The following is a 25,571-nucleotide window of genomic DNA, read 5'->3' on the forward strand; positions in this document are numbered from 1 at the left end:
GTACAGATCAAAACAGGTCAAATGAAAAGGTATGTCAGCAATGGCTCTTCAATATTATCTCTGCTGCATGACCCTCAAATTGCGGCCCAGTCCTCGCTGTTGGACTTAAAAGGACAAGGCCCCGTGTTTGTGTACTACAGCAATGCAATTTAAAATGTAATATGTGGGACATCGCTGCAGAATAGGAGAAATTGTACTGCATTTTTTTTAATAAAATGTACTGATTTCAACATGCACCTGAAAGCTCACACAGGAAAAAAAAATATATATACATGTTTTAGTAGTAAAAAAAAAAAAAAGAAACATCATTATTTATTCCGACAATTTTAAATATAAAATGTAGTTAAACTATAAGTTGTTGATTAATCATTGCAGCTCTATTTCTAGGCACCGTCCATGTCTTATGCGAGGAGAATCTTGAAGCTGATTTGGGGGCATCCTACCTCGTGAGATGTGACCTCTTTTTCCTCTTCACACTGTGACTTATTTCTCCACACGTGGCCGTTATCGTCGCGCTCCCAATGGCCGTCCGCGCCACAGCGCCGAAACACTGCGCCCTGGGACACTGGATGAAAAGAAAAACAGATGCTGTATATTTTATATATTTAGGAAACGGAAATAGGAACATTTATTATGTCAGAATTAGACTATTATGACTTGCGTTTTGGGAGTCCAGGCTAAGCCAATCATCGAAGTCATTGAAAGGCTTGCAAACGTCACGAGTTGGCCGCTAGCGTCATGCAGTGGTTTTAAGGCGTAAACACAAAAATTTCTATCGCACGCCATTTGGCGAGTTGCTGAGGAAATGCAGGATAAAGCATCGGGTTTTCAATATGTTAAAAATTGACTATATTTCCAATTTTGAATGGCAGTAAATGAGCCCGACATGGGCTAAATTTGACAACTATCGGGTGTACCTCTTGACCTCCTGTTTGCAAGCATTTAGAGAGAGTGGCAGCGCGGCGTATTGGAAGTCGTCATGTTTTGACAATCTATGCAATATTTTAGCCTCCTACTGTTTTATTTTTTTTTTTTTTTTGGGGGGGGGGTCCTTTGATATCACACATCAAAAACACCAAAAAGCCAGATTTGGCTCAAAATTTCCCCCAGAGGCTAATGCTGTGGCATTAACAGGTTTCCTTTCAAATTAAGAGCAAACTAATAGGAAGATGAAGCAACTCGTAACTTGTGACGTGATATGTGGCTGGGCATCATCATTAATGACTCCAGCAGACGAGCCAGGAATAAAACCGTCGATATTCCCCAAACAATCTTCAAGCAAAAAATCAAACGGCTCTACCTTGATCATACCAGGGCAGGTAGAAAGGACAGGAGATGTTGACGAGCGATCCGGCAGGAGTATCTGGCCAGCAGGCGTATTGATCAAAAGTCCTGTTGCAGAACAAGCCATCTGCAGAGGCAACATAATGTTTCTGTGACAATCACAAAAAGTGGCATTTTGTGTCATTTCCTTTGGCAAAAAGCGCCCGACGTATACCATACCTTGAGCTAACGGCTCATTTCCCATCATAGCGATACAATCGGCCTTATACTGCAACCACTTGTGATACGTTTCCTCTAACACTTTCCCGCTGGCCGTGTCCGTCTGTAATTACCACCGAGCACCACCAACAGAGAAGACTGCATCTTGATTCCAGCATTGAATATCTAATTCATCCATTCATGTGATAAGCACAAACGTTTTTGTCATGAAAAGCACTCCTTCACGTATCCCATTAGTATATTCTTCCAATCAAAGATTGTCATCTCAGAGACCTGAAAGGAAACTGGATGAAATATCTGTCGAACTCCTGATTCTGACAAATCATTATTCCGGTTAAAGGTATCGTAACTGTAATTTGCCAGGAATCTACATTAAGGCCAGACCGGTAATTTTTCCGCCAGCCATTTCCAGAACCTCCTTTTCCCGTTCATGTAAAAGAAAAATACGTACTGCATTTATCTTGGATTGAATGTCTCGATTCTCAAGAGGTAAAAATATGCTCTCCGAATCTTAGCTAAAGGAAAAGAAAATGACGTTAAGGAACCAGAATAGGAAGTTATTATATATAGTACATGTTTTCATAAAATCAGGCTTATGTCTTCTAAGATGAAAATTGAGATGTTGTCATATTCTAATTCTACAATTGAGTCTCTTTCAAATAATTTACAATGCATGCCATTTTGGCACATTCATCTTTCAACGGTGCACATCGTCTTTTTTTATTTTCTTTGATATTTTATATACTTTTTTTCCAGTTTGAAACTTTTGCTTGCTGCGAAATGAAAATGGATAGCTCAAGTTAATTGTATTGCAAATTCAAATCTTCGTCAATTATCCAAAACACTGTGCCATAAACCTGTTTTTTTTTTTTAAAACACATCACATATATTTTGTGAAAACGCATCACTTATATTTTTTTAATTGGTTGGACGATTAATCGGAATTTTACATCACAAATATGTGAATAGGCTTAAAAATATATATATTTGTTGGCATCTATTTGTTGGCATCAACAATTGACTAATCATTTCCCAAATTCATTAGTAATCATTTTTAATAATCAAGTAATTGTTTTAAGACCTGGTAGAAAACTGCACAAATGCTTGGAATTGCAAGCTCCAAACCACAGGTCTGAAACTCAAGGCCCGGGGGCCAAATCTGGCCCTCCATGTCATTTTATGTGGCCCGCCAAAGCAAATTATGTAAATTTCATTGACCTTTGCTAAACTCAGTTCCAAAATCTGAACTTGTCGTCCATAATAAAGAAGAAAGTGGAAATTTTTGCAATATTTTCCATTTTGTTTTGTTCCATATCAGCCCAATGAGGGAAGATGTACCTACAAAAATGAGTTTGACTCCCGTACTCTAAACAATAAATATTACCTGGTTTCTGTAAAAATATTTATGCTGAATCAAAATAAAACATTTGCTTTGACAAATCACCAACATTCCCTTCTGTTTTGCTGATATTTCATAGAATAACACAGTAGCCGAACCTTCATATGTCTCGCATTTTTCGCTCTGTCATTTTGAAATAATCAAGAACTCAAGTCAAGAATAAATAATCGAATATTGAAAAAAGAAACTAACCGAGGGCAATTTGACAAGCAGCAAACACATCACGGCCATGATTTCTCCTGCTGTGGCCATCGCGCTCAATATTTTCTTTGTCGCACTGAAAGACAAAGCACAAGCTTGAAACGTTTACTTCCAAGAATCCACACAGCATGCAGTCCAATGAATGTTCACGTTTTGCAACACTCTACAAGACTCTTCTAAAGCACCTTGGTAAAATAAAATTTTTAAAAAAGCAATAAACAAGAAAAATCACTACATTGCGCTTCCAACATAGTGTCCTATTCTGCTGGTGTTTGATTGTGTTTTGGTTGTTGTTGGGATTTGGGTTTTTTTTTGTGGGCTTTTGTTCCCCTCGTGTTTGTCCTCATCAGTGTGTTTGTGTCCACCTGTCTGTGTTAAGGTGCTTCAATTTGTTGGCCAATCAGCTCCCTCTTCCAATTGTTTCTTGTCCAGGTGTTCCGTGTTGTCTCTTTTGATGTGAGCGTATTTAGTTTCCAGTTTCCTTTCGCTTCTTGCCGGGTCATTGTCTAAATGGTGCTGTCCGTAATTTTGTCAGTTTTTTTCCTTTTTTGCCCTGAAATTCAAGTCTAGTCTTCAATTGTCAATTTATTTCTGAATTGTTTTGTTTGTTACCTTGTATAAATCTTCAACCTTGGTTTTTGGTCTCCTTCATATTACAGTAAATTATTATTCTTTGAGTGCACCTTGCATGATCCAAAACATCATGAAGTAATCTTCAGGCACAACACAAATGTGGGATGCTAGCTATGTAGCTAGCGAACTGGTGGATAGATAGATAGATGTATAGATAGATAGATAGATAGATAGATAGATAGATAGATAGATAGATAGATAGATAGATAGATAGATAGATAGATAGATAGATAGATAGATAGATAGATAGATAGATAGATAGATAGATAGATAGATAGATAGATAGATAGATAGATAGATAGATAGATAGATAGATGTATAGATAGATAGATAGATAGATAGATAGATAGATAGATAGATAGATAGATAGATAGATAGATAGATAGATAGATAGATAGATAGATAGATAGATAGATAGATAGATAGATAGATAGATAGATACTTAAAATATTAATCATTTTGCATAGAAGATGTGAAGTCTTCCAAACCTAAATGACAAGAAGTAATTTTCAAAGGTAAGTAATTCACCTCTTTTCTTAAATTCTCCTTATTGTTTCTGCTCCGAGAAACCACGAAAAGGCATTCATGTCAGTGCAAGTCATGATGGTGCAATTTGAACCACAATTGGAGTGAAAATGATGGCCTTACGACTGGTTAACAAAGCCATTTTGAAAAATTACTTTAAAGAGTAGGGCAATCCAAGAAAATGTCTTTGGAACCTTTTAATTTGAAAGTACTTTCCAAAAACAGACTACAAAACTATTTTCTTACAATCAACTCTGGATTTTTATTCTTCCCTCTTCAGATCTAACCCGTGTCCCCGGCATACAAAATCATTTGAAAGTGAAAAACAAATGAGTTTGTCGACCCTTGGTCCCTTTTCAGTTATGAAGTCTGTTTACCTTTAAGCCACTCTTGTGAATGCTAATTTAGCGATACACTTTTTTGTCACAAAACTGTACATGATCAGAAGCTGAATCATCCAAACGGATCATTTTGTGCAGTTATCAGAAAAGAATTGGAATATTATCACTTGCATGTTCTCATGTTGTTTTAGTGCAGTGGTTCTCAACCTTTTTTCAGTGATGTACCCCCTGTGAAATTTGTTTTGGGCCAAGTACCCCTTAACAGTGCCAAAAAAAGAACATTAAACCGTGCCATCGGTGTCTAATTGATTAAACTTTCGAATCTTTAAAACTGAATTTGTATTTGTCCATAAAAAAAATAATAAACACGAATTGTCCTCTTTTGGCTCATAAAAGAGATCTGGTATCAAGAAGAAATAGATTAATGATTAATAAATATTTGTCCACAAAAATTCATCAACATAAAGAGTCAAGCTGTTCTCAAAAAGAAATCATTATAAATATATATTTGTCTGCAGAAAAATATGAAACAGAGAGCGTCCTCTTTTAGATTACAGTAAAGATCTGTTCACAAAAACAAACCATTAACTTGATTATTAATCAATAGTTGTCCACAAAAAATAATCAACATAAAGTGTCAGCTCTGTTCTCAAAAAGAAATATTTATAAATAAATATTTGTCCACAGAAAAACATTCCAAATTAAGCGTCCTCTTTTGGGATCAGATTGAAATAAATCAGTAATAATTTTGAAAGCACGATTGTTTGTTTCGAGTACCCCTTGGAGTTGATTCAAGTACCCCCAGGGGTACCCGTTCCCCTATTTGAGAACCGCCGTTTTTGCGGGCCACAATTTACGCAAAAATCAGTCGCAACAATATGTAGTCATTTCAACAGCCCAACAGTCATTTATAAGGCAAATAGTTGGCTGCGTCTTGATCAATCTTTGCTTGAGAAACGCTTTAACATGCAAATTGATGTCGAGCTCGCCCTGTGTGATGAGAGCATCTTTTTTTATGTGTTCCTATAGGGAATTCATATCGAGGTAATTCACTTCAGATTATAAATGAATAAATCAATAAATAAAACAGAAAGGACAGCGCTCATTAAAATCAAAGAGGAGACTTACAGGTAAGCGCAGACAAGAGGAACGCAGCGTGGAAACTTTCCGTGGCGTTTTGGATTTGATGCCCCTCAAAGCGAACGTGCACTCTAAGCTCCAGTCACATTCTTCTTCGGCATTGCCACTTGTGCAAAGAGGCAAGCTTCCGAAAGTCCGGAGCTTCACTTCCACTATAGCAACGTTTTGCGTCACTAATGCAAGCGTCAGTGATAACGTTTTTTTTTTCCTCAAATATCTTAAATGGAAGCTTAAAGTTGGAATTTACGCCCTCTAAATTCAACATTTTCAAACGTTCCAAGTTCAACCTTGGCGTATTTTTTCCATAAAATTTCGCAATTAAAGTCTTCTCATTTATATCTAAGCTGGCTGTGTCCGTCTGTAACATTTTCAAACGTTCCAAGTTCAACCGTGGCGTATTTTTTTCCACAAAATTTCGCAATAAAAGTCTTGTCATTTATCTCTACGAATTCGTAAATTTCTTGGACCGATCAATTAGTTCCAAATGTAAATTGTCCTTTAGACCCAGTTCCCCCCCCCCCCTTTTTTTTAAAAATTTGAAGATAAAAGCCTGAGATTGTTTCCCCTCCACCTTCAACATTTTTTATAGCAAGTTCACACTGTTCAGTTCATGCCTCCCGCATTAATTCTTTCAAATTAAAATCTCAGGGACCCCCCCCCCCCCCCCCCTCCGCCCCCCAACCAGTACATTTTTGGACTAATCCAGTCGTACCTCAATTAGATTGTTCCGTTTTGCCCACCACAATAATGTTTTCAAAATTCCAAGTTTTCCCCCTCCAATGTCAACATTTTTAGCAATTTCACACTGCTCTACTCATCCCTACTGCATTTTTTTTTTCAAAATAAAATCATCAGGAGCCCCCCCCCCTCTAATCTGTACATTTTTGGACAAGTCAAACAGTTCAAAAATTAAATTGTCCTCTTTTACCCGCCACAAAATTTGTTTCACAATTCCAAGCTTTTTTTTCCCCCTCTAATTTCAACATTGTGTTAAACAATTTCAAACTGTTTCAAGTCAAATTATTCCAAATTGAAATTGTCCCCTTCGGCCACAATTTCTTTTTCAAAATTTCAAATTAAAAGCTCAAACTTAAAGAAACACTAAACGTATTTAACGATTGTCATAGCAGGAAAAAAATGAACATTTTGCCTATAATTCATTGGGTAACAAAACAGGTTTTCACAAACAGTACAGTAAGCCCCACTCAAATATATTTTTCCACTTGCTGTGACCGAAAGTGACATCACGTGTGCTCAAGGCTAAGTTAATACCCAATTTCGACTCCCCCGTTTTTCTGATTCTGGTCGTGTTAAGTTTGTAAGCCGAGCTGTGAACCACGAGCACATGCGATGTCCTTTTTCAGGTGAAAAATGAAAAATGATTTAGCCATCAAATTAACAATAAAACAAAGGTTATTGTCTCCAAAAACAATAAGCTTGTACTGCTGAAAATTGCGCATGGGCTGCGCATTTGTCCGTGCTTGCAAGATCCAAAGTGCAAGCGGGTTGTGAATTCACAGCTCTTGTGTTAGAAATAGATTGGCTCCTTTTTTGCCCTGTTTAATGTCACTCATCGATTTTAGCGCCAGACACGCTGGGAGTAATGACACAGACGAGAGCAATGAGCACAACCCTTCTGTGTTTCTTAGTGTATTTATTTCTTCCGGCTAGAATTCTTTTTTTTTTCCCGCTCTGCATGTGCTTGACAGGTATTGAGCTCATATCAACAGCGAAATGCACTTGTTGCAGCTCTGATAACTAGTGGCGCAGTCGCTGATGCAAATTGAGAGCGTTTTTGAAAGCTACCAATTGTCAAAGACACAAATGCAAAAGGAGAGCATGGAAATACATATAAGCAATTAACAGACTGCAGTCTGGCTTCACTCGCTAGGCTAGCGGGTATGTTTTACATACAGTGTTTTAATTTTAAACCTCTATTAAAACCCCTCCAAAACAAAACATAATGTGCACTTAAATCCCAATGAAGTCGCATTTCACTTTGTTAAATGAGCCAATCAGAGCTGGTAGAAGGCAGGATTGATTGATTAGCTTTTTGATGTGTGATGTCAAAGAAAAAGAATGAAAAAAAAGACATTTAGAGATTAAAATAGTGCATAGATTGTGAAAACATTAGGACTTTCAATATGCCACACTGAGACGCACACCCTATAGGTGTCAAATTTAGCCCATGTCAGGCTCATTTACTGCCATTCAGAATTGGAAATGTTGTCAATTTTGGACATATTGAAATACCGATGATTTATCACACATTTCCCCCGATTTTTGCATTTATCCTATCAACGGCAACCTGTGAGCAAGGCGCAATAGAAATTTTTGTGTTGACACCCCAAAACCACCGGGTGGCACTAGCGGCCAATTTATGACATTTGGAAGCATTTCAATGACTTTGATGGTTGGCTTAGCCTGGACTCCCATAACGCAAGTCTTCAAAAGTCATAACACACGAATACAATATTCCTATTTCAATTTCATAACGATGTAAATACACAGCATAGTTACTTTAGCTATGATATTTATTTTACAATTTTTGTACAGAAAGGGGTCAGAACCCCCCCCCCCAAAAAAAAAATATATATATATATATATATATATATATATATATATATATATATATATATATATATATATATATATATATATATATATATATATACGTATGGCTACAGCTCATGCTATGGACATTTTGATGGGTTGAAAGAAAATATACATTTCTATTTGACGATGTTACGACCCTTTCAAAGTCAGCCCATGCTGAGCGATAAAAAGGCCAGGCTAGTGAAAAGCCTCAGGGGTTAAAGTCACATATAGAAATCTGAACAATACATTTTGGATGGCTTAAGTGGAATTGGTTCATTTCCCGCTGCCCGCATGATGATCTCCCACTGTTTGGAGAATTCTTGCTCATGGGGGCGCTCCAGTCATAAAGTGCTCAGAGACGCCACGCTTAGCAAACACTTCATTTATTCATGAGAATTTTAAAACATCTATAATTACACACAGTGGGCACAATTAGCTGCACTTTTGATGGCATTAAAAAGAAATAGGACGCCTACAGTCAATCTGAATTATGGTTTATTAACTACTTATGTTCACAGTTCGCAAAATCCATTCGTTTTTTTTTCCCCAAAACTACACTTAAATGCCACAAGATGTCGCCATTGTCTAGAGTTTGATTGAAATTATAAGACAGTATTTGAAGATAGCAGTTGTGCATTTATAATTAAAACCAGCAAAACCCACAGAAGTAAACTGGCGCTCTGCAATGGTTCACGATCGTATCGGTAAATTAAACGCGTTGCCAATCCCTCTCAGTTTTGAAATTCTTTGACCCAGTTCACTACTTTTAATCATTATGAGGTAGTACTTTCTTGCACAGTTGAAATTTACTCTCTCTGTGAAGTCAGGATGATGATTTCGATGGCGATCACGGCGAGAGCCGCTGGTAAACCCAGGAGCCCTCGCCACGCCGCTGATGCTCGCCCAGCTCGGCGTCGGCGGCCATTTTGGTGAAGACGATGCGGTCGTGCAGCCTGTTTGTTTGACCCTGCCAGAACTCGATCAGGTGAGGCTTCACCACATAGCCCCCCCTAGTGTACACCGGGAGAATACATTGAGAAAGCTGAAACCCGGAGAGGGGGAATCTCTTCAATTGCGGGTTTTATTGTGAAAATACTCACCAGTAGTCAGGCATTGGCACTGGTGTGTCCTTATACTTTTCCTCCAGCTCTGCATTTTTCTCCCTAAGGAACTAAAAATATATCATGAAATGAACGTTTCAAAGAGGGTAATGGTTACACGTTAACTGTTTTTTTTTTGTAACCCACTGTTTAGTGCCAGCGCCGACTTAACACATCAATTGCTATCAACATGTTAGATGTTATTGTGAAAAGTATTTTGAATACATCCTTACATCTCTGTTGGGAACCGGCGTGCTCTGCCTGCTCACCACCGCCCCGATCTGACTGCTTTTTGGTCGGGAGTGGAAGTAATCGCAGGAACTCTGGTAGGGGATTCGCTCCACCTCGCCTTCGATGCGGATCTACAGGGACAAAATGTCTGGGAAATCCGTCGAGAGCAAACGAGAGAAGCTAGCATGGATATTGTCTCACCTGTCTGTTCAAAGGCTCCCAGTAGAAGACCAGACAGGCGTGAGGGTTGCTCTCCTGTGAACGCAGCATAGCGCGACTGAAAATTTGGCACAAAAGGTCAAAGGTCACGACAACTCACCAGTTCCGTTCCCTTGCGGCTTTCGTAGTTGGTGAAGAATCGAAAGCCGTAGTCGCCGTAACCTTTGAGAAGAACCATGCGGGCCGACGGGCGTCCATCTCTGACGCACAACAATGGCAAGTAAAAATACTTTGTTAGTACGTGACACAAGAAATAAAAAGTACCTAACCCAGATTTTTTTGCACAAAACCCTGAAAAATGGGTCATTTTTGTAAAAAAATAAAACCACAAAATATTGGGCTGTTTTGTCGGTCCATCTTTTGACCTCAAATTGGGTTATTTTAAACCAAAGTGTTGTTTTATGAGCTATTCATTTGACACAAGCTTTTGCTTGAAATGAATAGCCCCAAAAGTTGGGTCAAATGAAAAACCCATCCCAAAAAAAGCCCAATATTTGGGAAGTATCTTTTGCAAAACAGCCCCTCTTTTTTAGATTCGATCTGTGTCCCCAGATAATGTCATTTTTGCCCCAATTGTTTTTTATGCTGTCGTGAATATGCACGGAAGCTGTTGCTCACTTGGTTGCCGTGGCGATGCACATGGCATTAGCCTCGCCAACCTCAGGACACTTGGTGGCTTCGTCGAACCAGTTTCCAAACTGCTTGATTGGGTCCAGTGAAGTCAGCTGGCTCTCCTCGAAACACTAAAGGCAACACAATCATATTTTGCGTGACAGTCACACACTCATCCATCAAACAAGCCATGCATGTTTATTAACAGAGACATATGCATTTATGCCACTGTTTAAAACAACAGCAAATTGCTATGCTGTGGAATTTTACATTTGATGGGTGTATATGCACTCCAGAGTCCATTTATTTAAATACACACACACACACACACACACACTAAAAAGTCAATTTACTATGATATGACTCCTTTAATGCGCATTCAGTCACTGCGTGAAACATTGAGTGATTTCAGCCTTTTTGTAACGCTTACCTCCTCATCTCCTTTGTATTTTTTCCTCATGTTACTGAGATCCATGCTGGAGTTGTTACACGTCAACTGCCGGCGCAGAAATGGTGAAATAACGCCTCGGTCGTACGCAGTCGGTAGCGAAAGGGACGAACGATTTGCACCAATAAATAAAACAATCGGTCCCAATGACAGCGTACGCCTCATGCTTGTCGCCGATGTGACGTAACGACGGGGTCGCTTTACGTAAAAACATTACGCAAGTTTTATAACCGATGTAAATAAATAACTTTTTTAAAATAACATATAGTATCTTCCACAGCATTTGTGTAGAATAATCATAAGGTGAATAAAAAAAAAAAAATTCCCGTTCGTGATGGTGCGTTCAGGAAATATAGTTACGATGAATTTTCAAGAGGATAACATGATCACTGAATCTATAAAATGTTATAAACTCAAGAAATTAAGAGTTAATGTCTTTTGTTTAACTTTATTTATTTTGAGTCTTAGTCTACTGGTAATTTCTATCAGAATTTTGTTGCAATAACGTATTAAATTTATCGCCAATGTTATAAATGTGGCATCAATGCGTCACTTCCGAAAACCGATTTCCTGTCGAAGATGGCGTCGACCTTGTGTGTGAAATTATTACCTAAAACAGGTAATATGGCACTTGAGCTTGTTAAAAATGATATAGCACATGTATTTATAACATTTTTTTCGATAATAGAGGCGATCGCTAAATAACTGGCAAGCTTAATAAGAGTTTTTTTACTTAGCATGTAGCATTCCTACTGTATATTGTAAATAAGGGTGTCGAACTGCGACTTGCTCGAAATTATTCTCATTGCTTTTCTTCTAATTGCTAATTAGGGACGTTCTTTATATAGTGGACTACCTATCTTTCAGACATTAATTAAAATAGATCATTTTTCGACTACCACGCTGACGCCCCGTTGATGACGTATTGATGTCGCTTAATTTCGACGTACTTTTTACGCGTTCCTTCAAACAAAACAAACAAAAGGGTAATATTAATTTCACATGTTATAAATAATCTAAAACTGATATTGATCTTTTTTATGAGTCTCTTCAATTTGTAACTAGTAGGAAAGGGAAATGATTGTGGACATTTATTCTAATTTGTTTAAGTGAAGTCTGTCAATGTTATGGATGTTATGATTATCTGGAATGTCTGATTGTTTTATACGTATTTGTGTTAGTGTTTTATGTTTCGTTATGTTGTTGTTCTGTTGTGTTGACAAGGAATTTTCTCACAAATTATCATGGGAAATAATGGTTTTCTTTTATCAGAGCATGATTTATTGTACAATTTTCTCAGTCAACTCACAATCTGACATATGACCCTATCCTCCTTCCAGGATGGCTCCCCCTGACTCAGAGCATCCGGCACGGCTCCAAAGCTGTCACTCGCCACAGAAAACCGATGCATTTCCTAAAACAGAAGCTCATGGCTGTGACAGAGTACATCCCCCCGAAACCGGCTGCTCCGCCTGGCGCATACCCATGTGAAACCTCCGTGGTACAGGAGCAGGTAACAAAAGTCATCACACTAGAAGTTGTTGTAAAATGGAATCAAATCTGAAATAGAAAAAGTTCCTTGTTTTTTAGGAGAGTCCCTTAATGAGGCTGCTGAAGCGAGAACTGGAGGGGGTGTTCCGCGACTGCAAAATGGTCGCTGTGGCGCAGAATAATGGCTCCAGCTCTGATGATCTGATTATGCTGAGGTACAGGTTCCACAAGCACGGCATTAAAGTCAAGTTCTTCTCCAACCAGGTAAGCAAACAGAACAATCAGGAAGTGTTTCTTTTGGTTGCTTAAGTGATTATTTTACCACAATTTCTGCATATTTGTTTATCCCCTATACACATTTCTCATCTTTGCGCAATAAATGTTGTTAAACTTTGAGCTAATGTCCACATGTGTTGGTGTGCAGGTAGTACGTTCATTCCTCAGCGAGAGCATCTACAGCAACATGGCTCCTCTGTTCATCGGGCCCACGGTGCTGTTTGTCAGCAAAGAGCCCAAGGTGAAGGAAATGCTGGCCACGCTGCGCGTCAGCCCGCAGATGGTTCTCTTAGGTACTTTTCATTTCTTTGGTCACGTACTTTAGAAAACAATAAAACCGACCTCACAGTGTTGTTATTTTCTTCTAGGTTTCTTATAGGCTGGTTTATTTCGAATATTATTCCACCGTCAGCCACTAGAGGGCAGTATGCCTTTGCGACTACATTTTAGAGACTAAATTCAACAATAGGAAGGAGTTAATGTTCCCTCGAGTTATTTTTTCGTTTTGTTTTGTATGTGTCTCTTTTTTTCATGTTAGATGACAAAATACCTTGTCAACATTTGTTTACAGGGGCATGCATAGATCACACGCTGCTGAGCCCGCAAGGGCTAGCGAGCTACGCCAAACTGCCGAAGATCGCCGCGGTCCATGGCGAGCTGGTGAGCGGCCTGAAGGCGCTGACCTCGCAAAGCAGCGCCTTGCTTCAGCGGCACCCCGCCCACCTGACGGCGCTCCTGCAGCAGTACGTGGCGCAGCAGGGCGAAGCGGAGAAAGCCACGTGAGATCAACAACTGCGTTGAGAACGTGCGCGCGGGCGAGGGAGAACGCGCACGCTGGACTGCTGCCTTGATTTAATAAGGTCTTAAATAGTATTGTTATTTACATTAAAATAGTCTTTTTGATTGTGAGTCGGATTGTCCGTTTGACTTTTTCGCTGGCCATAAACTCATTCACTCAGCCTAGCTAGAACGTATCTTTGTCTATATGGCACTGAATGAGTTTATAACTGGAGCAATGTGACAGTTCAGAATTTTGTGAGGGAAACAATACTTTCAATAGGGTTCTACTTGGGAGACGTTCCCAGTAAGCTGCAGTCATTCTTCGCCGAAGATCAAGACTATATGCCTGTAAGTATTTGCATTAGTATTTTTGTTCGCATTCGGGCTAAAGTAAATTACCAATAGCAGAGCTATAGTTCCCTTGTTTCTTTTTCTTGTTTCCTTATTTCATTCCTTGCTTTCTTTTCCTTCCTTTCTTCTGTCCCCACTTTTTGACCAGTTTTGTTTTGTTTGGCAGTATGCTTCAACTGAAAAAAAAGTTCACTATTAACCAAACCGTGATTGTTTTCTCGTGTGAGGTGCTTTCACTGCAACCGTACAGCGCTATAATATCAAATGTATCCTAATTAGCCAAACGATGGCTGAGATTTTTTTTAAAATGCGTTACTCGTATCTCAAGACACCACTGAAGTACAAATTCTCCTTTTATTTAACAAGTGTACCTCTAAATTGTAACTCACATGAAGTTAATGTAAGTGCTACATCATATACAATTTGTGATGACGCCATGCGGCCTGTAGGTGGCGTGGTCTCACAAGAGCAAAAACGGCGACGGCTCCTGGCCGGTTAATCCTCAGATTAGCGCGCGGTAGGCAATCTGAGGTGCACAAGAGAACCCCTCCCAGCCCTCCCCACCTTCTGTAATTCCCACTAATGCGGATCACGTCCAGGACGTCCTGGTTCGCGCATCCTCGTGAGCGCGCATCCTGTATGGCAAACTGAGTGACGTGCGCGCGGAAGTGGATGACAAGCGCACAGGACCTGTTGGTTCTGGTTCTGGTGGCTCGTGCAGGACGGACCATGATCCACGGGGCTGACATTCAGGTAAGAAGAAATTTATTTTTGTTTTTATGGGATGAACTGAAAAGAAAAGATCATCCTGAGAGCCACCACATTCGTTTGTGTCCATCGTCCGTGTCAGTTTTTTCTCAGCAAGACAGCACCCAAATACGTCGCCGGAAAGGCCAGGATGTCCTCGATTGAGGATGCTAGGACTTAATATTGTAGCTCAAGTGAGTAAAAAAAAATGTCCAATACAGTGGACACAATGGAATAGGCTGGCTCTCAGGAGCGTAGAAATATTTAATATGCTTAGATTAGTGTCATTTTATAATATTGAATCCTTCAGAAATCAGCAACACGATTCAACTCATCAAAGAGGTCAGGATCGGGTTCAGACAGCCCACTTTGTTTATAATCCGGCCCACCAAACATGTTCAAGAGTCCTGCAATATTTTTTGCATTCTTTTAGCCGTTTTTTAATTCCTTTGGCTCATATAGTGAATAGTGTTACTTTTAATTTATTGTAATTCAATCGTTAGGAAAATGAACACGTTTAAAGTGATCTTAAATATTTTGTTATTTTGGTTGCTTGTAACTAAAGAATAACTATAAAAGATAGTCACCTAAATAAGTGACTATTTGACACATTGCAGTTAAAATAATGATAGTGTAGATTTCACTCATTTAATACTTGAAGAATTTTTGAATTCATGAAGTTTGACAAATATATATTTTTTTGCTAATCTCGTCGAATAATGTGTGTCTTAAAAATGAAATGCACACTCAAAAAATGTCAAAATGATTGTATTTATTTTATAATAAGCAGCAATCATTTTAATAAACTCACTAGATGTAAACACATATGTATTATTTTTCACCCATGTTAAGTATGTATATCTTGGCAATATTATTAAGAAAACATATCCAACCACATGACATCACTCATTTTAGGTAAGAGCATAATTATTTGTAATTATCAGTAGCAATAAAAATCCATCATATCGTGTGCTCAGTGTGTCAGTTGGTGGGGTGTTTTTGCAGTGTGGGGGTGCAGTGTCATCTTAAAGGCTTTAGATGAAATCCCCTCCGTCAGCCCGGCCGCTCAGAATGGACGTTATCCTCAAAATATTTGCGGTGTTGACGAGCGAGATGGTGCTGAGATATCCTCTTATCGCGACCGACCGCACGGTGTAAAGAAAGTGATGAAATCTTCTAAAAAGGTCGAAGTGGCTCAATTTTGCCAGTGCAACGGGAAATGATTCTACCATCCTGTTTGCTTGAGATGAGGAACCTGGTTTGTTTAAACAAAACACACAAATATATATATATATATATATATATATATATATATATATATATATATATATATATATATATATATGTACAGTATATAATTCTCATTTTAAAGTCAGAATTCTGACTAGTCTCAAATTCTGACTGTAAAGTTAGAATAATTTTTTAAGGTCAAAATCCTGAGAATATAGTGAGGGTTCGAACTTTAAGAATAGAGTGGGAATTCCTATTTTAAGTCAGATAAAATAGTTAGAATCCTGAGAATGAAATCAGAATACTCCTCATAATTTTGTCCTTATTCTCAAAATTCTGAATTAAATTTATCTTAATTGATTAAATTGATCGTTTCCTCCTTGTGCGATTGGAATTCCTCTCATCCCACTTATGTAACATGGGATTCAAAAGTATTGGGACACTTAACAGAAGGGAAAGCATGTGCACCTGTTGTGGGATGATTTGGGCGATCAGAGGTCACTCATATTCCCAAAAGAAAAAAGAAGGTCAAACAAATGTAATTTTATTTTATTTTCTATTAGTATGTGTGAACGCATGCATTGCGGCATGTAGTTACCCGTGTTGCTAAAAAGGTCCGCTTGAAAAACCAATTAGGACAAAGTTAGTAATCCTCCTGCCAGCCGCACTGGGAAACGCCGAGTTGTGCCCGTGCCGCTAATAACGGCACGTGTCTCGTTGTGCGCAAGTAAGAAACAATTTATATAAATCTGATTGGTTGAGATATATTTTGTGTGTTTTTTACCACCCTGTGAACTGAATTAAGAAAAAAATTATAATATAAAATATAATATAAATATATATATTGCAATATGTAAGTCTTGTTTTTTGTGTTGGCTACTTTGTGTATCAAAAGTACTTGTGGTATCAATACTTAGAATCAGTAAAGACTTAAGTTTTACATACTCGTACTGCAATCGCTCTGAAAAATAGTGGTAATAGTAGCTGTCACACCGGACATTTTCAGAACTTTTTAATTACTCTCTACAACGAGGCACTCTAAATTATCCCTAAGCCCCGGTCTAGTACGTGCTTGGATATTTGACATAGACTTTTTCTCTTCCACCTCCACGCGGTCCCGTTTCCTCTGTTGAACATACGCACACTTGTGGCTGACGACGAGGCACTCTATTTTCTCTCAATCCTCTTTACAGCGTCTTTAAATAATGATTGTTGCCCCTCGCAGGTTTTCGGCGGAGTACATCGGAGCAGGTCGTAGCAACTCCAAAATGATTTCCTATGGCTCGGCCCTCAATCGCAGCCAGTCGCTGGCGAGCGGCCTGGAGAAATCGTCGCCCACGTGGGCCAAAGCTCCTCAATCCCGGAGCAGCAGCACACTGTCGTCTCGACACTCGCGACAGGTGAGGCCCAAAATGTCAAAGCTTCTGGTTTAACGGGTTTCATAATAAGAAGTTCTTCCTTTCAGCTGATCAAAGACTGGGAAGTGGTCGACGACGTCCATGTCGAAGCCAACGCCGCCGGGGAACATTCTCAGGAAATAAGCACTCCGGGCGTCTGTGAAGGTTATCTTCTCAAGAGGAGGAAGTGGCCGCTTAAAGGCTGGCACAAGGTGACTATAAATAAAAACACTCCTCAAAATGCCCTTTTCACAATAACTATTTCTTACTCTTCATACAGCGATACTTTGTCCTGGAGAGAGGGATCTTGAGGTACTGCAAAAATCAACAGGATGTAAGTGCATATCAAATATCAAAGAGTATCATGAAAAGACATCTTCCCATGAATGTGTTATGCTAACTCATCTTGGAAATGCTACACATGAAACGGTAATAATGCACGTTATGCTAATGCGTCATGCTAACACATGCGACTTAAACATCAACAATATCGGTGTAAACAGAAACCTGTAATCTATATTTACATCACACAATGAAACAACGTGAAACACAACACATGCTAACTCTATACAACAAATGTTTCATACTTACCATACCGTCTCTCAACACATTTGAACAAAAATGCTACATCATAAGTCACATGGTATGCTAACACAAGATGCTAACAGGTGTCCATAGGAAGAGTGCAAGGCTCTTTGGACATTAGCAGTGCTGTCATGTCCATTAACAAGAAGTCCAACCGGATTGACTTGGACGCAGGGGACATTCTGTATCACATGAAGGTGAACGTTATGTATTTATACTTTTAAAACATAAGCACATATATACTTTACGGTAGTATAACTTGTCTTTTTTTTCCCTGTGCAACTGAAGGCAAAGAACCACGAGCTTTTCTACATTTGGGTGACCAAGTTGCAGGCGCATCGCTCATACAAGAAGAGCGAGGCGGCGGCGGCGGCGGGACACGCCGTCGTCCACAACAACGGACATCTGCTGACGCTCACGCCCGACGTGGCTTTCCCGCAGACCTCGGCCAAGGCTGCAGTCAACAGCAAAGTGTCGGCGTGGCTGCAGCAGAGTCCTCCTCCGGACACCTGTGCTCAAGGTACGCCGCCACAGTGCTTCCCGTGCCGCTTCACCAAGCTCCTCCCTTCCTGTCTCCTTCCAGAACTGAACCGGTGCCATTTGGACATTTCCGAACTGAACCGGCTGGTCCAGAGGCTGCAGCTGCTGGAGGCGGGACAGACGTTCAGCAACGGGGAACTGCAGCGTATCATCAGCACACAGGTGCCTATGTGTACCTTTGCTCTTTTTCTTCTGTTTTGTTATCCATTTTTTGACCTTTTACTGTCCATAAAGTGAAGCAAAAACCCTCAATCTATATAGATAGGTATGATACTTCTGTACATCAGAAGAATAACGCTTCAAAACCTTTATGCATGTTTGAATGCAGAATCTTTCCCTGGAGAAGCCAAAAAAGCAAAAGCCAGGAAGAGTGTGGGGACACTCTCGCACCCTGTCCAGAGTAGAAGCGCTGGGAATGGTGAGAAGTCACATTAGGACAAAAGTATTGGGACACAGCTTTTACTCAACTACAAGTCTTACTTACTAGATATTTTTAGCACAATATATACATTAATTGATATATGTCTGCAAATATGCATTTAGTGTATGTATTTTATATATATATATATGTGATGTGTTTTCACAAAACCAGGCTTGTGCCACATTGAATGTGGATAGATAGATAGATAGATAGATAGATAGATAGACAGACAGATAGATAGATGTAGATAAAATATATTTATATAAAATATTACTGTCTTTTTATTGCTAAAGCCTGTTCGTAGGATGACAAAATCGGTGAGTGCTTAGTAGGGAGATCCGGAGATGTGTACAGTTTTGTGAGAGTTCCATGTCCACCAATCAGTACTAGACACTGTCTAGCTCTGCCCCTTTTAGCCACTCAAGACTGTCAAAAAGTGGTGATTTTGGGATCCTTATGAGGATGGAGACACGTTGAGTGTTGTTTGAAACCGTGGGGCTGTAGACTAGTTTCTCTGCGTAGGTTCTTAGCATTGTTTGTTGAAGAAACCAAGTTGAGCATTGTGCTCTTTTGTCTAGTTGTCCTCCAGCCCTTTGAGTAGCTCCTCCCACTTTGGCGCCTCCGTTCCATCCATACCGGACTATGTCTACTCCCAGCTGGGGCCCCTTAACGCCGCCTCATCCGCAGAGGGCAAGAAGATCCAGCAGGACATCTGTGCTGTGTCCATGCGAGGTAGCACACATTCAATTCGGGTTAGGTTTAGGAATAAAAATTCTCGTAAAAGTTGAGGTCTAAAAGTGTTTATATTCTTCTTCATCAGTTCTGGCGACGCTCCAAACGGTCCACCACTCGTTGTGCCAAGAGAAGCAGAAGCTGCGGGAAGTCTGGGAGAACAACAACATCTCCACAGATGAGGTGAAACTCCACAGGCTCTCCTGGAAAGGAACGCGAGCTGGATTTGCTCCTCTTCCTCCTGCAGGTGGGAGCGGGGAGGCGTTCATCCCACAGGCCGCCCTCGGTGGCCGAGTCCACGGCCGAGTACTTCGACGCCAGCGATGATTTCCTCCTTGGGAGTTCCTCCGACGTGTCGGACGAGTCCGGGCTGAGTGATGCGAGCACGTCTAACTCGGAGCCGGAGGAAGGACATTGTGAGTCTACTGCAATTGAGAGATTAGCCTTTGCTAGGTCAAAAAGGGACCAATGACTTTTTGACTTGGGTTTGTTTTTCCTTTTAACAACAGAAACGAATAACTCACAAAACAATCCAATTTTGGCTTCATCTCAAGTTGTCTTTCAGGCCAGAAAATTTCACCCAGGAAAAAAACAAAACAAAACAACAACCCAATTTGCGTTGTTTAATAGATTATTTATTTTTAATTCCCCCCAAAAAAGAACTCAAAACAATTTTGGGTTTAAACATTTTTTGATCATTTTAAAAATGATCAGTCCATTTTCAATCCATATTTTTCTAGACTGTTATATGAGCCAAATGTGATTTTGCCATCCGCAATCGAACATGCCAAATAAACGATTCCATTTCCTGTCCGTGACAGTATCCGCTACCCGCAAGTACCGCACCAGCATTTCCAGAACTCCTCAAAGCGCCGTCCCAAAAAGCAGCGGCCGACGCACGAAACTTCCCGCGCCGTGTCCGGACAACAGTCACGTGGGCCTCATGGCCATCCTCTACAATAACATCGGTACGCTCAAACGGACTCCGCCCTTGAATGGTGATCAACGCTGTAAAAAAATAACACTACATATTGTGTCGCAGGTAAAGACCTTGCTCGCGTGTCCATGCCTGCCGCTCTCAACGAGCCTGTCAACCTGCTGCAGCGACTGTGCGAGGAGCTGGAGTATAGCCAGCTACTGGACACCGCCAGTGACACCGCAGACCCCTACCAGAGGATGGTACACACACACACACACACACACACACACACACAATGTCATCCGATAGTGTTATTCATCTAGTAGACAAAAAAACAAGCCATAGTGAATAATGAGAAATGTTCTCCCCGTCAGGTGTACATCGCCGCCTTCGCCATCTCAGGCTATTCCACCGCCACCTTCCGAAGCCGCTACAAGCCCTTCAACCCCATCCTGGGGGAGACCTACGAGTGCGTGCGGGACGACCGCGGATTTCGCTTCATCAGCGAGCAGGTCAGCGCACAAAACAACTAAACAAACTGATTCAAGAGCATCAAAGTGCTGCATCTTCTTGACCGATTGATTACTTGATTGGAGGGAAATTTGTGTCCCAATACTTTAGTCCATAGAATGTCCACAAGGGGCTTGGAAAGTTTTGTGCGGAAAGGTCTCATTTTAAATGAAAAATAAAAGTACGGATTAGCTGTGCTTTTCATACAGAAAGAAGATAAGGTAAAAATTGTAAAAATGTATTTATGATTAACAAGTCAACTAATTCAAGTCTAACTAATTTAATTCTTTTCATGTAATTGACCGTATTTTGCGCTCTCCTTATGAATCAGACTATCGGTGAGTTGGCGACGTAACCGTTTTGATGTTTTTATAAATCAGGTGTGCCACCATCCCCCCATCTCCGCCTGCCATGCAGAATCCGAGAACTTCTCCTTCTGGCAAGGTGACGCTTCCCGATTCAAATTGAAAGTGGCGCAACAGCCGCCGTCAGCTCAGCTTTTTCTCTTCTTTATCTCTCGAAACAGACCAGAGGTGGAAGAACAAGTTTTGGGGCAAGTCGCTGGAGATCGTGCCGACGGGAATGGTGAACGTCACCATTCCCAGGTAAGCGAACCTGCATAAAGTCAGGAGAACCTCGGCAGAGCTTCGTCTGCTTCTTGTGCTCAGATACGGAGATCACTACGAGTGGAACAAAGTGGTGACGTGCATCCACAACGTGCTGAGTCAGCAGCGCTACCTGGAACATTACGGAGAAGTCACCATCCGCAACTTGAAGAGCAACGTGTGTACCTGCAAGATCACTTTTGTCAAGGTGGGCAGCTGGCAGAAGACATTTGAATGGAAACAAACAAGTGAGTTTGCTTCAGAGGAGAAGAGTTCCTTTATTTAGATGGGTTTTTTTTCCCCACAGTCTCGCTACTGGGGCTCTGAGGCCAACAAGAACGAAGTCCAGGGCACCGTGCTGGATCAGAGCGGCAGCATCATCCACCGCTTTGGAGGTCTGTGGCATGAGGGGATCTTCTGTGACACGCTGCCTACCCCCAAATGCATCTGGAAGCCAAGTGAGTTTTTTTTTTTTTTTTTTTTTTTAAAGCAGCCTTACTTCTCATTTTCATCTACGACGCTTGTCTGATGCAACAGATCCTCAACCAAAAGACCACCTGATCTACTACGGCTTCTCTGCCTTCGCCATGGAGCTCAATCAGCTCACAGAGGACCTCAAACCATTGCTGCCCCCTACTGACAGTCGCCTGCGCCCCGACCAGAGGTCAGAGAAGTTGTTAACCTCACAATGCAAATACAAACAGACTGATGTGAAGAGACTAGTTCAATATTTCAATACATTATTGTCACTTTCGAATAATATGACTCAAATATTACTTGACTACTTTGTAATAGATGAGTAGCTTTTATTCCTCTTCCAATCTAAGCGTGAAGATTAAATGGACAAAAATATAAAATGCAAAAATGCAAATGCCGATAATCCCCAACAATCACTATCGGAAAAAAATCAGGAAGTACCACACAAAGATAGAGTTAGAATAAAAACAAGAACTCCAAATAAAAAAACATGAAGTTAGAATCAAAAACAGGAAGTTATAATCGCAAACAGGAAGTTAGAATAAAAACAAGAAGCTGGAAATTAGAATCACAAACAGGAAGTTACAAACAGGACGTTAGAAACACAAAGAGGAAATTAGAAACAAAAACAGCTAGTCAAAATCCCAAACAGGAAATTAGAAGAAACACGGACAGCAAATTGGAATCAAAACAGGATGTTAGAAACGGGAAGTTAATTTCACAAACAAGAATCTAGAATCACAACCTGTAAGTTCGACTCAAAAACAGGAAGTTACAATCACAAACAGGAAGTTAGAAAAAAAACAAGAAGCTACAAACACAAACTGGAAGTTAGAATCGCAAACAGGATGTTAGAAAACACAAACAGTTGACAAAAGGATTACCAACAGAATGTTAAAAACACAAACAGGAAGGTAGAATCTCTCACACAAGAAGTTACAAAAAAGGAAAAAAAACAGGAAGGTACAATCACAAACAGGAATCTACAAACAAACAAACACTCACAAACAGGAAGTTAGAAACTCAAACAAGCAGTAATATTCACAAACAGGAAGCGCCATACAAACAGGAAGTTAGAATCACAAACAGGAAGTTACAAACAAACAGAACTTAAGTAACACAGGCAGGAAGTAGCAAACCCAACAAACAGGAAGTTGGGACGACATTGACGAACTGCCTTTGATATTCCGATGAGCAGGATGCTGGAGGAAGGCCGCGTGGAGGAGACGGACAAAAAAAAAGACGAGATCGAAGAGCTGCAGAGGGAGCGGAGGAAGGAGCTGAGCAAAAAAGGGGAGGAGCACGTCCCGGCTTTCTTCATGTCAGTTCGCCGTCCTCAAACAAACACCTAATTCTCTCTCTCTTTTGTTTGAAACTCCGCTGATTTCAAGCAACAATTTGAATGTGTGTGTTGTCATTTCAGAAAAGCCAAAGACTCCTGCGGGCGCGACGTGTGGTTGACAAACGGGACTTACTGGAAACTCAGAGAGGATCCTGGTTTTGCAAAGCTTCCATGTTTAACGCTGTGGTGATGTAAGCGCACCAAAAAAAAAAAAAAAAGTTCAAGTGACTCGCTGCAGAGCTAAGCGATGATGTGCTGAAAACAGCCGTGGCTGGATCATGGCAGCCCATCACCAGTTCTTTATATATGTATGTATAAAAAAAAAAAAAAAAGCTCACTGTAATCTTTACAGAACAAAGATTGAGCTCATTTTTAGAAGTACATTTTTGGGACTTATTATGTGAAACTGACTTCTTTTGGAAGTTGGCTCGGACAAACCAATCGGAGGACGGAAGAAGGCCGATGTCATCAAGCGCTAGCTTTCTTGCTAGCTAGCCTGATCAGTTGGACAAACGATCCAATTGACAATATTGTTGAAGTTTCTTCAACTGGCATTACTGTTTCTGAAGGCCATTGGCAGATTAGATTGGCACGGCAACACAGATGCTGAAATGTGATTGGTCAAAAAAAAATAACATTCACATACGTAAATTAATGGAAGGTTTGCTCGACATATTGTTAAAAAAAATCCATACTACGTTTCCTTTAAGCTTTATTTGAATAGAAAATAAAAAAAAAAAACAACAGTACAATAATTGTGCCACCTTGAATAAATAACACTTGTCCCTTTTACAAATTTCACATTATAAATTGCAATTGACAACAGGATTATTATTGCTCATTTCAAATATATGCAGCAGCTGCTTTTCATTATTATTTTACATGTGGGACGCTGCTTGGGGTTTGATTGTAATCGCGAAAAAAAAAAAACATGACAACACAGTACCCACTAGCCAATCACATCAGACATGTGGTGTGGGGCAGGGTTTAACGTTAGACTCCACCCACACAGATACTCCAGTTTTAGTGCCTCCTTATAAAAAGCTATTTGCAGTTTTAATGATGCGCCAGCAAGTAACGTCACACTTATTATAGTTTTACACTATTAAACATATCAACCTATTGCTAATCCCAATCCCTACTGTCCATGAAGTGCGCTTACTGCTAGCCACATATGGTACTGCACCCATCCAATCATTTCTATGGATAAATCAACCTTTGAACCCAATGGGTCACACACTCAGAACCAACATGGAGTCCTCTGTTTTCATCGCCTCTGAACACACTGGGCATGCTTCTGTGGCTCTAAAATACTTTGTTAATACAAAAAGGACGTCGAAATGATCATTTCGACCACTTCAATCAAACAATATACTAAGCTCCGCCCTCATTCATTGGCGGTTGAGTTTTTAACCCTCCTATGATGTTGTGGGTCAAACTGACCCATTTGAAAGTTCAATTAAAGTTGATTGTAGTTTTAGTTAACAATAGCCTTTGCATGCATTACTTCTTTAAACATTTTGCAACTTTTATCATGCGGTCAAGTTGACCCAGAGGAATTACTCCTGTAATATTACCCCTTGAGAAATTAACAAAAAATGCTGGTTAAAGCAAATAATCGAATACACATTCTAGACACGTGTGGATGAGTGAATACTTCCCGGGTCAAAGTGACCCGGGGACATTATTGCTGTTTGTTACAACCAAATTTAACAGGAGGGTTAAATAATTATGATTTTTTTAAATAAATAAGTGTGATGTTGTAAACTAGCACATTATTAAAGCCACAAAGGAATGGTTTGACACACAAAAAAAAAAGAAATTGAAGGGGCTTCAACTATGTGGGCGGAGCCACAGCTACTCGTCATCAAAACAAACCACCATTCACTCACGTGTAACGTTTTGGGCCTTAAACGAAGCTAACAAATCATTTGAATTGAAACCTTGCGTGGCAGACGTGCTAACCATTTAGCTGCCTGAAAACATACTGTAAAAAAAAACAAATTCGGGGGGGGGGGGCAGTAAGTGCATTATTTTTGTTTTTATGTCATGTCAGATTAGTTCAATGAGATCATCACGTGAGTGATGTCATCAGATACTCAGTTTTGATTAAAAAGAGTCATCTGGGCGCTTTTCCCACAGACAGACTGACACCCCCCCACCCGCCCGCCACCTGGGGGAAGGGGCACGGTGTCAATGTGGTCACTTTCCACTTCCT

At 40.2% G+C, this 25,571-nt stretch overlaps 4 protein-coding genes across 5 annotated transcripts in view; 2 read left to right on the top strand and 2 right to left on the bottom strand.

The window, feature by feature from the left end:
* Positions 1-5,769, bottom strand: part of LOC148409899 (glucagon receptor-like) — an 11,062-nt gene extending 5,293 nt beyond the window's left edge. The window contains exons 1-5 of the mRNA XM_088439473.1: positions 5,731-5,769; positions 3,095-3,179; positions 1,504-1,606; positions 1,301-1,411; positions 444-565 (exon numbers count right to left, since the gene is read on the bottom strand). Coding sequence (XP_088295599.1) covers positions 444-565; positions 1,301-1,411; positions 1,504-1,606; positions 3,095-3,154 — 396 coding nt within the window. The 5' untranslated portion in view covers positions 3,155-3,179; positions 5,731-5,769. The remainder of the gene's footprint in view (positions 1-443; positions 566-1,300; positions 1,412-1,503; positions 1,607-3,094; positions 3,180-5,730) is intronic.
* A 2,938-nt stretch (positions 5,770-8,707) lies between these two features.
* pnpo (pyridoxamine 5'-phosphate oxidase) lies at positions 8,708-11,164 on the bottom strand. Its single transcript, XM_088438807.1, has 7 exons — positions 10,933-11,164; positions 10,509-10,633; positions 9,991-10,090; positions 9,873-9,926; positions 9,674-9,802; positions 9,441-9,511; positions 8,708-9,350 (listed from the first exon to the last, which is right to left on the bottom strand). Exons 1-7 carry the CDS (start codon positions 11,113-11,115, stop codon positions 9,188-9,190), a joined length of 825 nt encoding a protein of 274 aa, XP_088294933.1. The 5' UTR covers positions 11,116-11,164; the 3' UTR covers positions 8,708-9,187.
* Positions 11,165-11,518: 354 nt separating this feature from the next.
* mrpl10 (mitochondrial ribosomal protein L10) lies at positions 11,519-13,626 on the top strand. The gene is made up of 5 exons (XM_088438808.1): positions 11,519-11,569; positions 12,291-12,463; positions 12,541-12,705; positions 12,866-13,010; positions 13,289-13,626. Exons 1-5 carry the CDS (start codon positions 11,530-11,532, stop codon positions 13,498-13,500), a joined length of 735 nt encoding a protein of 244 aa, XP_088294934.1. The 5' UTR covers positions 11,519-11,529; the 3' UTR covers positions 13,501-13,626.
* A 120-nt stretch (positions 13,627-13,746) lies between these two features.
* osbpl7 (oxysterol binding protein-like 7) lies at positions 13,747-25,351 on the top strand. 2 transcript variants are annotated; one of them, XM_088438805.1, is made up of 23 exons: positions 13,747-13,845; positions 14,448-14,601; positions 17,051-17,225; positions 17,291-17,434; positions 17,503-17,556; positions 17,891-18,004; positions 18,096-18,327; positions 18,391-18,509; positions 18,676-18,765; positions 19,062-19,085; positions 19,347-19,500; positions 19,589-19,683; positions 19,748-19,916; positions 20,322-20,468; positions 20,543-20,679; positions 20,794-20,931; positions 21,310-21,373; positions 21,456-21,534; positions 21,598-21,742; positions 21,842-21,992; positions 22,072-22,198; positions 23,210-23,332; positions 23,435-25,351. In XM_088438805.1, exons 3-23 carry the CDS (start codon positions 17,094-17,096, stop codon positions 23,541-23,543), a joined length of 2,547 nt encoding a protein of 848 aa, XP_088294931.1. In that variant the 5' UTR covers positions 13,747-13,845; positions 14,448-14,601; positions 17,051-17,093; the 3' UTR covers positions 23,544-25,351. The 2 variants fall into 2 exon arrangements, with proteins under 2 accessions (XP_088294931.1, XP_088294932.1); XM_088438806.1 differs by lacking the exon at positions 19,062-19,085.
* Positions 25,352-25,571: the final 220 nt, after the last annotated feature.

The sequence above is a fragment of the Hippichthys cyanospilos genome, chromosome 17 (genome assembly GCF_059441005.1).
Source record: "Hippichthys cyanospilos isolate Australia breed blue-spotted pipefish chromosome 17, RoL_Hcya_1.0, whole genome shotgun sequence".
NCBI classification, from domain to species: Eukaryota; Metazoa; Chordata; class Actinopteri; order Syngnathiformes; family Syngnathidae; genus Hippichthys; species Hippichthys cyanospilos.

Coding starts and splice junctions, on each gene's coding strand:
- pnpo (XM_088438807.1), bottom strand. CDS start 11,115: ATGAGGCGTACGCTGTCATTGGGACCGATTGTTTTATTTATTGGTGCA. Junction 9,927..9,990: donor GCCGCAAGGGAACGGAACTG/GTGAGTTGTCGT, acceptor CTGCGTTCACAG/GAGAGCAACCCTCACGCCTG. Junction 9,803..9,872: donor GGGAGCCTTTGAACAGACAG/GTGAGACAATAT, acceptor TTGTCCCTGTAG/ATCCGCATCGAAGGCGAGGT.
- mrpl10 (XM_088438808.1), top strand. CDS start 11,530: ATGGCGTCGACCTTGTGTGTGAAATTATTACCTAAAACAG. Junction 12,464..12,540: donor CCTCCGTGGTACAGGAGCAG/GTAACAAAAGTC, acceptor CTTGTTTTTTAG/GAGAGTCCCTTAATGAGGCT. Junction 12,706..12,865: donor TCAAGTTCTTCTCCAACCAG/GTAAGCAAACAG, acceptor GTTGGTGTGCAG/GTAGTACGTTCATTCCTCAG.
- osbpl7 (XM_088438805.1), top strand. CDS start 17,094: ATGATTTCCTATGGCTCGGCCCTCAATCGCAGCCAGTCGCTGGCGAGC. Junction 17,435..17,502: donor CGCTTAAAGGCTGGCACAAG/GTGACTATAAAT, acceptor CTCTTCATACAG/CGATACTTTGTCCTGGAGAG. Junction 20,680..20,793: donor CAGACCCCTACCAGAGGATG/GTACACACACAC, acceptor TCTCCCCGTCAG/GTGTACATCGCCGCCTTCGC.